A 12691-nucleotide genomic window follows, 5' to 3' on the forward strand; every position below is an offset into this window, starting at 1 on the left:
TGCGGTCCGTGAGTTCTAGCCCCGCGTCGGGCTCTGTGCTGACAGCTCAGAGCCTGGAGCCTGCTTCAGATTCTGTGTCTCCCTCTCTCTGACCCTCCCCTGTTCATGCTCTGTCTCTCCCTGTCTCAAAAATAAATAAACGTTAAAAAAAAAATTTATAAAAGATAATGCTGTTGGCAAGGCGCCTGGCTGGCTCAGTTGGAAGAGTGAGCAACTCTTGATCTTGAGATTGTGAGTTCACGCCCTATGCTGGGTATAGAGATTACTTAAATAAAAACACCGTAAAAAAGAAAGAAAAACGTTGGTATTTTGACAGAGATTGCATTAAATCTGTAGAATGCTTTGGGTAGCAATTTTGTTCTTCCAATCCATGAGCATTCCATCTTTCCATTTCTTTATGTCATCTTCAATTTCTTTCATCACTGTTTTACAGATTTTAAAAAAATGCTTATTTTGAGAGACAGCACACACAAGCAGGGGAGGGGCAGACAGAAAGGAAGAGAGAGAGAATCCCAAGCAGGCCCCGTGCTGCCGGTGGAGAGCCTGATGAGGGGCTTGATCCCATGAATTGTGAGACCAGAGCTGAAATCAAGAGTTGGACACTTAGTGGACAGAGACACCCAGTTGCCCCAGTATTTTATAGTTTTCAGAGTACAGGTCTTTCAACTCTTTGGTTTATTCCTAAGTATTTTATTATTTTGGGTGCAACTGTGAATGGGACTGCTTTCTCAATTTCTCTTTCTGCTGCTTCATTATTAATGTATAAAAGTGCAAGAGATTTCTGTCCATTAATTTCTTACCCTACAACTTTACTGAATTATCAGTTCTAGTAGTTTTTTGGTGGAGTCTTTAGTGTTTTCTATATATAGTATTATGTCATCTGCAAATAGTAAAAGATTTACTTCTCCCTTGCCAATATGGATGCCTTTTATTTCTTTTTGTTGTCAGAATGCTATGGCTAGGACTTCCAGTACTATGTTGAATAGAGAGTGGACATCCTTGTCTTGTTCCTGATCTTAGATGAAAAGCTCTCCAGTTTATCCCCATTGAGTATGATGTTTGCTGTGGGTTTTTCATATATGGCCTTTATTATGTTGAGTTATGTTCATTCCCTCTAGACCTACCTTGTAGAAAGTTTTTATCATGAATGGATGTTGTACTTTGTTAAATACTTTCTCTGCCATCTATTTTTTTTATTTTGTTAATGTTTATTTTTATTTATTTTTTTTTGAGAGAGCGAGAGAGACAGCGAGCAGGGGAGGGGCAGAGTGAGAAGGAGATACAGAATCTGAAACAGGCTCCAGGCTCTGAGCTGTCAGCACAGAGCGTGATGTGGGGCTCGAACTCACAAAATGCGAATTCATGACCTGAGCTGAAGTTGGATACTTAACCGGCTGAGCCGCCCAGGCACCCCTCTCTGCCATCTATGAAATGATGATATGGTTTTTATCCTTTTCCTTATTGATGTGATGTATCATGTTGATTGACTTGTGAATAGTGAGCCAACTTTGCACCCCAGGAATGAATAAATCCCACTTGATTGCAGTGAATGACTTTTTAAAACATATTGTTGGATTCATTTTGCTAGTATTTTGTTGAGGATTTTTGCATCTATGTTCATCAGAGATACTGGCTTGTAGTTCTGTTTTTTTGTGGTGTCTTTATCTGGATTTGGTATCAGGGTAATACTGGCCTCATAGAATGAATTTGGAAGTTTTCCTTCCTCTTCTAGTTTTTGGAATTGTTTGAGAAGAATAGGTATTAAATGCTTGGTAGAATTCGCCTGTGAAGCTGTCCAATCCTAGGCTTTTGTTTGTTGGGGGTTTTTTGATTACGGATTCAATTTCGTTGCTGGTAACCAGTCTATTCAAATTTTCTATTTCTTCTTGCTTCAGTTTTGGTACTTTATAGGTTTCTAGGAATTTAGTTCTTCTATGTTGTCCAATTTGTTGGCATATAATTTTTTGTAGTATTCTCCTGCAATTTTGCTGTTGTTTTGTTTTGAGAGAGAGAGAAAGCACATGAGCAGAGAAGTACTGTTTATACTTCTGTGGTGTTGGTTGTTATTTATCCTCTTTCATTTGTGATTTTGCTTATTCAAGTTCCTGCACGTGCGCGCTCTCTCTCTCTATGAGTCTGGTTAGAAGTTTATCAATTCAAGGGGCGCCTGGGTGGCGCAGTCGGTTAAGCGTCCGACTTCAGCCAGGTCACGATCTCGCGGTCCTTGAGTTCGAGCCCCGCATCAGGCTCTGGGCTGATGGCTCAGAGTCTGGAGCCTGTTTCCGATTCTGTGTCTCCCTCTCTCTCTGCCCCTCCCCCGTTCATGCTCTGTCTCTCTATGTCCCCAAAATAAATAAACGTTGAAAAAAAAAATTAAAAAAAAAAAATTAAAAAAAAAATACAATTGTATTTAAAAAAAAAAAAAAAGAAGTTTATCAATTCTGTTGATCTTTTCAAAGAACTAGCTCCTGCTTTCCCTGACTATTCTATTGTTTTTTTGTTTTTTTTTGTTTTTTTTTTTTAGTTTCTATATCATTTATCTCTGCTCTAATCTTTACTATTTCCTTCCTTCTGCTGGTTTGGGGCTTTGTTCTTTTTCTGGCTCCTTTATGTGTAATGGCTTACACACTTTGGAAAAAAGTGGCATTATCTGGTTGAGGCTGAACCTATGAACCAACAACACTACTCTTAGGTATATAACTCCTAGAAAATCTGTTGTCAGTTCAGAAAAAGAAGGATATTTGAATATTACTCTTTGTAACAAAAACAAAACAAAAACACAGGTAACTACCAAATATACACCAACACAAAAATGAATAAATCATGGTATATTCACACAATGTAATATATAAAAATAAAGTAAATTTAGGTGTATCTCACAAACTTTGAAAACAGCAAGTCACAGAAAAATTATATTCACTGTCCATTTATATAAAAATACGCAAAATGAAAGTGTATTATTAAAGGATACATTAATTTATGAGAAACCATAAAGACAATAAAGGAAATAATAAATATGAAATTCATGATAGTGGTTACCTCTAGAGGAAAGTAGAGATGCTATCAGAAAAGAACATATAAGGAGGTGATCTCAAAGCAATGATAATGTTATTTCTTAAGCAGAGTGGGTAGGAACATGATTTTTTTTCTCCCTGTTCTTTAATAACAAGTGCTATAAATATTATATTAAATGCATTTAAGATTTAATGAAAATTAGTTTTAAAATATAAATCCCAAAATATAAGAAGTAAACACATGCAAAAGTGTTCACTGGTTTTAGGAATAAAAGAATACAAACAAAAGTACCATTTAAACTGATTAACAAGAGATACTCTACCTAAATGGCATTACTTAAAGCAAGGTGTGCTGAGATTAGTACACTTGCATACTTGGCACTGTTTGATACTTAGAAACTTTTTGCAATGCATGATGTATTAAGGGCTCAAAAAATGTTCGTGTACTTTGGCTTAGTCATTTCATGCTTAAAATAGTATGGAGGCTCCTCAGAAAATTAAAAACAGAAATACCATTTGATCCAATAATCCCACTACTGGGTATTTACCCAAAGTAAATGAAAACATTTAATTAAAAAAGGTATATACACCCCTATGTTTATTGCAGCATTATTTACATTAGCCAAGATATGGAAGCAACCTAAATGTCCACTGATAGATGAATGGATAAGGAAGATATGGTATTTACAAACAACGGAACATTACACAGCCATGAAAAGCATGTGATCTTGCCATCTGTGACAACATGGATGGACTCAGAGATATTATGCTAGGTGAAATAAGTCATACAAAGAAAGACAATGATATGACTTCACTTACATGTCGAATCTAAAAAACAAATGAACAACAACAACAAAAGAGCAGAATCAGATCTAAGTGCAGTAGGAAGATGGGCAAAACGGGTGAAGGAGAGTATGAGGTATAGGCTTCCAGATACAGAATGAATATGCCACAGGCACAAAAGGCACAGAGAATGGCATAGAGAACATAATCAATGATACTGTAACAGCATTGTATGGTGACAGACGGTAGCTACACTTGTAGAGAACACAGCATAAGGTATAGGAAATCACCATGTTGTATACCTGAAACTAACGAAACATTGTGTCGACTATAATAAAAAATATTTTAAAAAATCCAACACACTGGATAACTCCATCACGCTTAAATTCAACTTAAATTCAAACATTTGATGAAATAAAGTAACCATTAGAAAGTTTTAACTTTAACTGAAAAAAAATTCTATGTATGTTGTAAGTGAATTTTTATTTATTTATTTAAAAAAAAATTTTTTTTTCAACGTTTATTTATTTTTGGGACAGAGAGAGACAGAGCATGAACGGGAGAGGGGCAGAGAGAGAGGGAGACACAGAATCGGCAACAGGCTCCAGGCTCTGAGCCATCAGCCCAGAGCCCGACGCGGGGCTCGAACTCCCGGACCGCGAGACCGTGACCTGGCTGAAGTCGGACGCTTAACCGACTGCGCCACCCAGGCGCCCCGTAAGTGAATTTTTATAAATATATATATATATATATATGCATACTGATATAAAAAATTAAAGGTAACACAAAAGGTAGCATGACTTTAATAAAATAATAAATAATAAAAAAGGCTATAATTTTCTTGATAAGATTTATATTTTATAGTTTGTTTGGTGTTTCTGCCTTTTTGTCATTTAAAATGAAGAAAACCTTCTCTACAGTTGGTAACACTTAAGGAGACCTGCGCACTGCAAAAGTTCATTACCTTATCATCAATATGCACAGAGGAGGATATACATGAATGTAATCATGTAAAAATTCCAAATAACGGCAAGAAAAGCCGTATCTGTCTATAATTAAATGTGTATGACCTAAAGAAGTACGTATTGTTCCAAGACCATCTGGCTGACAGATAGCAGGGTGTTTTTGGTTGTTATTTGAAACTTTCCTAATAATAAAACTAATGCCAGCTATTAGTCAATTTTACAGGTATAAAGCAGGTTTCCTTCTTTCACTACCACAGTTCATTTACTTCATATACTTGGAGCTGTTTCCTGCTGCTTCCTAAAATCAAACCTAGAAGGGGTCTAGGCCACTAATCAGATTATGGAATCTCAGACTTCCAGTGAAGCTTTTTGAAGTCTTTTAAAAGATATTCACCATGTTCAGGCAGGAGAGACTGATAGGAATTCATGATAGCTATTGCAATGAGAACATGGGAAATTCCGTCTTAAAATACTTGATTATGTTAGCATTCCTCATAATTTTCTGATGACAAAACTGATATAAAATTATCTCTACCCCTGATAAAGCTGTTCAATGAATGATTTGATAAGAGAAAGCACAACAGGGAGTCAAAGACTGGGTTCTGATGCTACTTTATTAGGTGATAGTCATTTACTTAATGGTACACTAGGCTCTTACAATCTAATCCCAGTCCACTTACCCAGTATTCGACTGCCTCTCTTCACAGATTTTATGGTTCCAGCTTCATTAAACTATTCACCTTTCTCCGAAGAGACTCTGAACTTTGCTCATGCTGGTTTTTCTTTTTTTCTCTTCTATTTAGTATACGCTTTCTCCCTGTATCTGTCTGAAAACTAATATTCTTCCTTCCAAGGTCCATATCAAATGTCGACTCCTGTGTGCAATCTTCCCTGGCATGACTATGTAAAATTAATCATTCTCTCTATTTTGCTTTCAGTGTTAGTAAAGCAGGAACCAGTATCAAGTTGATAAATGACTGTTTTTCCTACTGTTTCAAAATTTAATATTTACTAAACACCTATTTATTATGTGCCAAATATTATTTGTGCAGAAAAGAATTAACTGCAGGCCGGAGACTGCTATCCTTCGAAGGCCTGTTTGCAAGGATGGCGCTTGGTTAGTGTCTTGGAATTTGGACTTTGGGAGGTAATCGTTCCCAGAAGATAAGAGCGGCTCAATGTGCCTAAACTATTTACACAAACATTATGGCTTATGCTGAATACCTGCTTTCATTCTGTGAGTCTGGAATTCTGGTAGATACCAGGGAGAAGGTGTCTATGTGACCAGCCCCCAGCAACAGTCTTGGCACTGAGTCTCTACTGAGCTTCCTGGGTAGACAACATTTCACACATGCTATCCCAGCTCAGTGCTGGAGGCATCAGGAGCTCCTGTGCAAATCCCCTAAGAGAGCATTGTGGAGCCTACAGCTGGATTCCCCAAGACTTCACTGTGCCTTTTCCCTTTGAAGGTTTTACTTCGTCCCTTCTCACAGCAACAAATCATAGCCATGACTACATCTATATGCTGAGTCCTGTCAGTCCTCCTAGCAAATCATTAAAACTGGGGGTGGTCTTGGGGACCCCGACACACCCATATATTATTTCACTTAACTTGCACAAGCAGATATTATTCTTACTTTATATACTAGAAAATAAAGGATGATAGAGATTAAGTGACCTGGAATAGGACACACGATTACAAAGACAAGATCTGAACATAAATTTTTTGCTTCCAAGTTTGTTGCTTCTGTGTTTCCTGAGTGAAGGGAAACCAAAACTTTCCCATTGAAGGTTCACCATAAATAATGACTCTCAGGTTAAATAGTTAAATGGTCTATAACAGTTTCAAGTTAAAAAAAAAAATTGAGTCTGGGCTCTTCTAATCTTTAAAATAAAAAATATGGCATTACAGAGTATTGGATACGTAGGGGGGGATACGTAGAGGCCCGGAAGGTACAGGAAGTAACGCACAAACTGTTTCTCACTGTGAGATGCTTTCCTAGATTCTCTCTTTTGAATAGTCCCTTAAGGACCTTATACCATTCTGTGGTTTGGACATTCTCAAATGTGAGGATCTTTATGTAGGAAGTCTTGAGTACCTTTTAGTAAAATCTTTGAAGCACAGTCGTAGTTTATTATGATGTCTGAAGAGTTTTGGATCACTGGGTATTTCAGATAGAAAAACCTGGGCAACTTCCAAAGGCCCCTGTAAAATAAGAACATAAAACAAGTATGTTTTGGTCTTCTCTAAAATCAGAGGTAGAATTTACCCAAATGATTTTTTCTTAGCAATGAGATGGTTCCACTTAAGCTTAATGCATGTACGTCTATGCCTATATTAAAACTTCTCACAGATAGATTCTGGCAATTGATTTTCAGCTTCTCTTAATGCCAAATCTTATATTTTTAAGTTCTGCAATTAAATTAGTGCATTTTTCAAAGAAAAGAGGAGTTCAAGGACTGACTATCATATTCATAGAAGCATTGTGCTTTGTACTTTTTATATTCCATAATTTATCCTGGATGCAGTCAGCTGTTGGAGATGACCTTTTGTGACTGTTATACCTTTTGGAAGTAAAACCCCCAAATCATGTATGTTTTTAGGGGTAAAAGTGTTAAAATATTTACTTCAGTATTGAAGTAAATTGGTATCGATAGGGCAGTATCGATATATAAGATACATAAGATATATAAGATACATAATATCTTGAAATCTTACTTGAAGCCTTTCTGGATTTTACCTTACCCTGGAATATTCCCTAATCATCAGCAAGAGAAGCTGAATGAACCCATCACAAGGAGATAATGGGGATGGCTTCTAATCTGCATATGACAAAACAACAATAATACGTACATATGTTATTAAAACTTTCAAAGCGAATCCACATTATTATTTCCTGCTCATGACTCACTGTGAAGGAGATGTGGAGAAGAAACACCAGGGAGTACTAAGGGGGCAAGCATTCGCATGTATGTACGTAGCTCTGAAAATGAGGCCTTTTTAGATCACGTTCATTTAGTACAAGATTTTAAAGGAAAGGCGATTTTAAGTGAATCAATTCCTTCTTAATAGAATGTTTGAGAACAGATGGGTATACAGGCAGTACAGGAGGAGGCATGAAAACCTTAGTGACAGATCATACTAAAAAGATTTTTGTTTTTCAGTCTATCTTCATTTATCCTTTGTGACTTCTGCAAACCACTTCTAACACAAATCTTTTTCTGCCTGATCTAACACTTACCTGTGATCTCTGTGAAATGTAATCATGACATCATTCCCAATTCCATTTATCACGGAATTTACAGAGTACTAGCAAAAAGCACTAACCTGATTCACTGTTGTGCCTACAGACCCCTGGAGCACCATCTGAAGCATTTTGGGGTCTGCTGGATCCTGATGTGTTGCAAATGCCAACTCCTGAGTCTTTTTCTGCATATCTTCAATAGCAACTTCAATTGGGGTTAAGATGATCTGGATGAAATAACATTAGGTCAGTGTCCTGACTGAAAACTATTTAATGAGCTTTATATATAATCAATTTTTTAAAAAGTGGAGACTAAGTATAAATTATTGTCCAATAACATAATTCCAAACTTTGGATGCCTTAAAAAAAAAAAAAAAAGCCAACCTTTTAAAGCATAAACCAAGGGTAAACTAGGAACCAAGAAAAGAAGCTGAAATTAATGACTCAAAAATGGGTAAACTTCTAGTACGTTTACACGAGGGGCAGTACATAATGCTACATCCACACTGTTCTCACATGGCTCCAATGTATTGGTTTCTTTAATCCTAGTTCCCTGTTTGGGGACTTACCTCCTCCTTGTGAGTGACATTGACCCTTGTTTTAATATAAGGAAAGGCATGAGAAGTGGTCAGAATGGTCTTCCGTTTGAATTGTTCATGAAGTTCCCCATGGGCACGGCCATCTAAAGTGAAGGGCGTACAGTACATGAAACGGCGAAGATTATAATTTTTGTCAAAATAGGTGATTCTGTCCTTCATCTCATATGTGTCAAAGTATGGCTCCACATAGGTAATCTGAATGTATGCCTAGGAAAGAAAAAAAGCCCTTCATTTTCTCACTGTTAAGTCATCATTTAGTCCTTCTCCCTCAAAACCAGTCTCAGAGATATACGTATGTACATTCCGGTCTAATTAACCATACCTTGTTAGGATCTAATTTACACTTGTCTACAGGATTAGAGTCCTTGATTACTTCAACCACATCCTCTCCAAATCTTTCTCCATAAAATCCCTACAATAAAGAAAAAGAAACCTTTTACATGAAATTAACATTAGAGAGTAGAGAAAGCCTCTCAGGGAGACTTCTGACCAAAATGAGGCTAAGTTCTTGTACAACCATCTGAATAATTACAAAATAATTATTTAGGTTCACAAAAATTATATTTAGCCTATTAATCTGATTTTATTCCCATCACTCACTTTAACACAAAATAAAATAACAATTTTCTCCAATAAAAATACTGGATTCCATAAGAGGTCCTCAAGAAAAACAAAAAGGGAACAGAAAGCAGAAACAAAAGAAACTCAGTATCTTTGATGTATAGAATCTTACTATTGAGTTTGATGTGGCCTGACTTCTTACAGATATGGGTCAACGAACCAGCATTCATTTTATGAATGATTTAATATTCCAGAATTTTCAAATAAAGGCATTGATCTGTTGAAAGTTTTATACTGGTTTAGATTTTGAAAAGTCAGCCCAGTCAAGAATGTAGTAACTTTGCCATTTAACACTGAGTAGCAGCATGGGCATTGGATGGAGATATTCAATAGGAAAAATTAAATCTGAATCTTCAAAGGAGAACCCCTGCTCTTCCCTCAAAGATAAGTTTTATGATTGAGTAAATCTGGAAGACACCATGTCAGCATTTCCCAAGACTTATTTAGCTCTTAAAAAATAAAAAGTCACACTTTAAGCCAATTCATGGAAGGTGAACACAAGCATGTAACAGTCAAGAAATTAACATCAGCTGAGAATAAAAACAAGCCCCAGAACATTGCTTCTCCAACTATTATGTGAATAGAAATAACCCAGGGATCTTGTTAAAAATGATGAATTTTTTTCTCTTGTTCCAAGTTTTTATTTCAACTCTCATTAGTTAACATATAGGGTAATATTGGTTTCAGGAGTAGAATAATAATGCCTGGTGCTTAACACAAGTGCCCCCCCCCCCTTTTTTAATGTTTTATTATTTACTTTAGAGAGAGCACAAGTTGGGAAGGAACAGAGAGAGAGAGGGAGACACAAAATCTGAAGCAGACTGCAGGTTCTGAGCTGTTGGCACAGAGCTCGATGTGGGGCTCAAACTCATAAACCGCGAGATCATGACCTGACCTGAAGTCGGATGGCTCAACCTACTGAGCCACCCAGGCGCCCCACAAGTGCCCTACCATCACCCATCCACTCTCAGTTTGTTCTCTATAGTTAATGTCTCTTATGGTTTGCCTCCCCCCACCGCTTTGCCCCCCCCCCCTTCCCCCTATCTTCATCTTTTTTGTTTCTTAAATTCCACATATGAATGAGTTCAGAAGGTCTGGGGTAGGGTCTGAGATTCTACATTTCAAACAATCTCCTAGATGATGCCGGTGCTTTCTAGTCCTGGACTGCCTTTTGAGTAAAAAGAATAAAGAAAGGTTGGAAAGAGTAACTACAGCAGAGAAGATTGGTAAACCTCTTAATATGAAAATTTATCATCTTCGTGAAAATGAATAAGGAGTGAAAAAGAAGGTTGAGGGGTTCTAAGAAGTGTTTTCAGGGTGTGATTTCAGGCTTTTAAGTCCTAAAGGAATCTCCCTGGGAATCAGGCCAAAGAGATAATGCACTTGGGTCAGAAATTTCTTGAGGTTCTAGTTCCAATTCTATTATTAGTTGCTTCGTAACTGCTTATGTCTTTTTCTACAAAGTGCAGATAATACTATACACATTTCTCTGTAAATCACAGTAATTCTGAAGGGTGTAGGGCCTTCTAAGACAGATGTGAAAATAGAGCCTCAAAAAGAAGCAGTTAATATTATTTTACTGTTGCCATAAAAGATTTGAAGGATTAGAAAGCATATTACTGTACCTATCAAAAAATCTTTATTCTGTAAAGGAGTAGTTTGGCATGATCTGGCTTATTAAATGATTAGATCTGGATCTGACAGTCTATTCATCATAGAAAATACAAATTAAAGATGGCATTTATAAACTACTGCAGAATTCACCTCCAATCTGTGAGAGATCTCCGCAAGTTTGGTTATTGCAGGCTCCTTGTAGACAAATTCCTGTTCATCCAAATCCCCGAACTTGGTTCCATAAAAACCAACACGAAAATAGGTGCCAAACATCCGCTTACCATCCTAGGTGTAGGAAAACAAAGAAACCTTAATACAAAGTTTTTTTGTTTCTTACATTATGTTTAGATTGCTACTACGGTATAAAATTCTCAAAAACTGCAAAAATAATTTAAAATTACAATATTTTATTTCTCAAATGAAGTTAAAACAAAGTAAATAATCTTTCTTTTTCATTTTTTCTAACAAATAACGTTATGCAATTAGGACTTTTATCAAGTGACTAAGTCACACATGGTATAGGTTTTTCACAGTTTGTACCAAGTGACCACCTCAAATTGGTCTGTGTTTTTAAGTCCCTACGCAACTGAGATAAGTAATTTTCCTTACTGTAAGAAAAGATGCTTGGGATACCATGAACTGTGTCTTAATTATTCTGAAATTACAGCATACTAAATAAAGTTAAATTTAAAAATAACACTGATATTTTTAGTTAGCATTTACCTTTATATATAATCCCTTTACAAATGTAATAAATGAGATCATGAAAGTTAAAAGCCGGGTATATAGCACCTGGCACAGAGGAGACAGTAAATGTCAAGACCATCAGGAAGCCCTGACATAAAAAATTTACAATGGGGAATCCCTCTGCCAATAAAAATATTTATACGTGGAAGAGTAACTAAAAATGGAATACAAAGGGGAAAATTCATGAATGAAAGATAAAAAGAGAAAAATTTGACCTGAGTTGGTTATTCTAAAGTCCCCAAACCACCTACTGCATGCATTAACCACACATTCAAGTACAAAGTACACTAAGATCACCTGAACTCTTACACAGTGCATTTGAAAACAAATTCCTTCAATAAAGATAAAATATTTGGAAGCTTTCTATGCAGTCTTTACAGTTTATTTACAACAATATTTCAGAAGGATTTTATGGTAGTGCCTATATACAGAGCCACACATAAGTATTCAGAAACCTCTGAATTCTCTTTAAGCCTAATCTGTCTTTTACTTATTTTTCCTATATTGAGTTCTTACTGGAAGGCAAAAGGATATGTAAAATAAGTCACAAATTAAACAGATAATTAAGCAAAACTCTGATCCTTAATACCAAAAAAAAAAAAAAAAGTACAGTGACTAAAAATATCCCCCCATTTTTACCCAGAAGAAATACAGTTTTGAAGAAAAAAAATGTCTTTGGCACTAAAGAAACTTGAGGCTTTTAATTTAAAGTTTCTTTTCAGGTGGTGCCTGGGTTGCTCTGTCAGTTGAGCATCTGATTCTTGTTTTTGGCTCAGGTCCTGATCCCAGAGTTGTGGGATCAAGCCTCACATCTCTCTCTCCCTCTGCCCCTCTCCCCCACTCTCTCTCTCTCTCTCTCTCCCCCCCGCAATAAAAATTTTAAAAATAAATTTTTTTCAGTTATTTCAAAATTTAATAGGCATAAAAATTAAGCTCTATAGCAAATTAAATCTCTGTAGACAAAAAGGTATTAAATTCTGATTAAAACCATCAATAAGTCAATAAAATAATATAACAGCAAATTTTGACATAAGGAATGAAGGCACTGCATGGAAAGTGAAAATGGCATTTGAGAAAATCAACGATTTGTGATAGTTAGGTTT

General features: G+C 36.2%; 1 protein-coding gene across 10 annotated transcripts in view; it reads right to left on the bottom strand.

The window, feature by feature from the left end:
• The window catches only part of DOCK7 (dedicator of cytokinesis 7), a 231470-nt gene that overhangs the window by 7629 nt on the left and 211150 nt on the right, over nt 1–12691 (bottom strand). For 6 of the 10 annotated variants that reach the window (XM_040470458.1, XM_040470456.1, XM_040470454.1 and 3 more), the window contains 5 exons: nt 10992–11117; nt 8929–9018; nt 8577–8813; nt 8091–8234; nt 6862–6968 (listed from right to left, as the gene is read on the bottom strand). In XM_040470458.1, the coding sequence (XP_040326392.1) occupies nt 6862–6968; nt 8091–8234; nt 8577–8813; nt 8929–9018; nt 10992–11117 (704 nt within the window). Of the gene's footprint in view, nt 1–6861; nt 6969–8090; nt 8235–8576; nt 8814–8928; nt 9019–10991; nt 11127–12691 lie in introns of all 10 variants that reach the window. The other 4 variants (XM_040470459.1, XM_040470457.1, XM_040470455.1 and 1 more) reach the window with 1 other exon arrangement.

This window comes from Herpailurus yagouaroundi, unplaced genomic scaffold (genome assembly GCF_014898765.1).
Source record: "Herpailurus yagouaroundi ecotype Mexico unplaced genomic scaffold, PumYag 77, whole genome shotgun sequence".
Classification (NCBI taxonomy): Eukaryota; Metazoa; Chordata; class Mammalia; order Carnivora; family Felidae; genus Herpailurus; species Herpailurus yagouaroundi.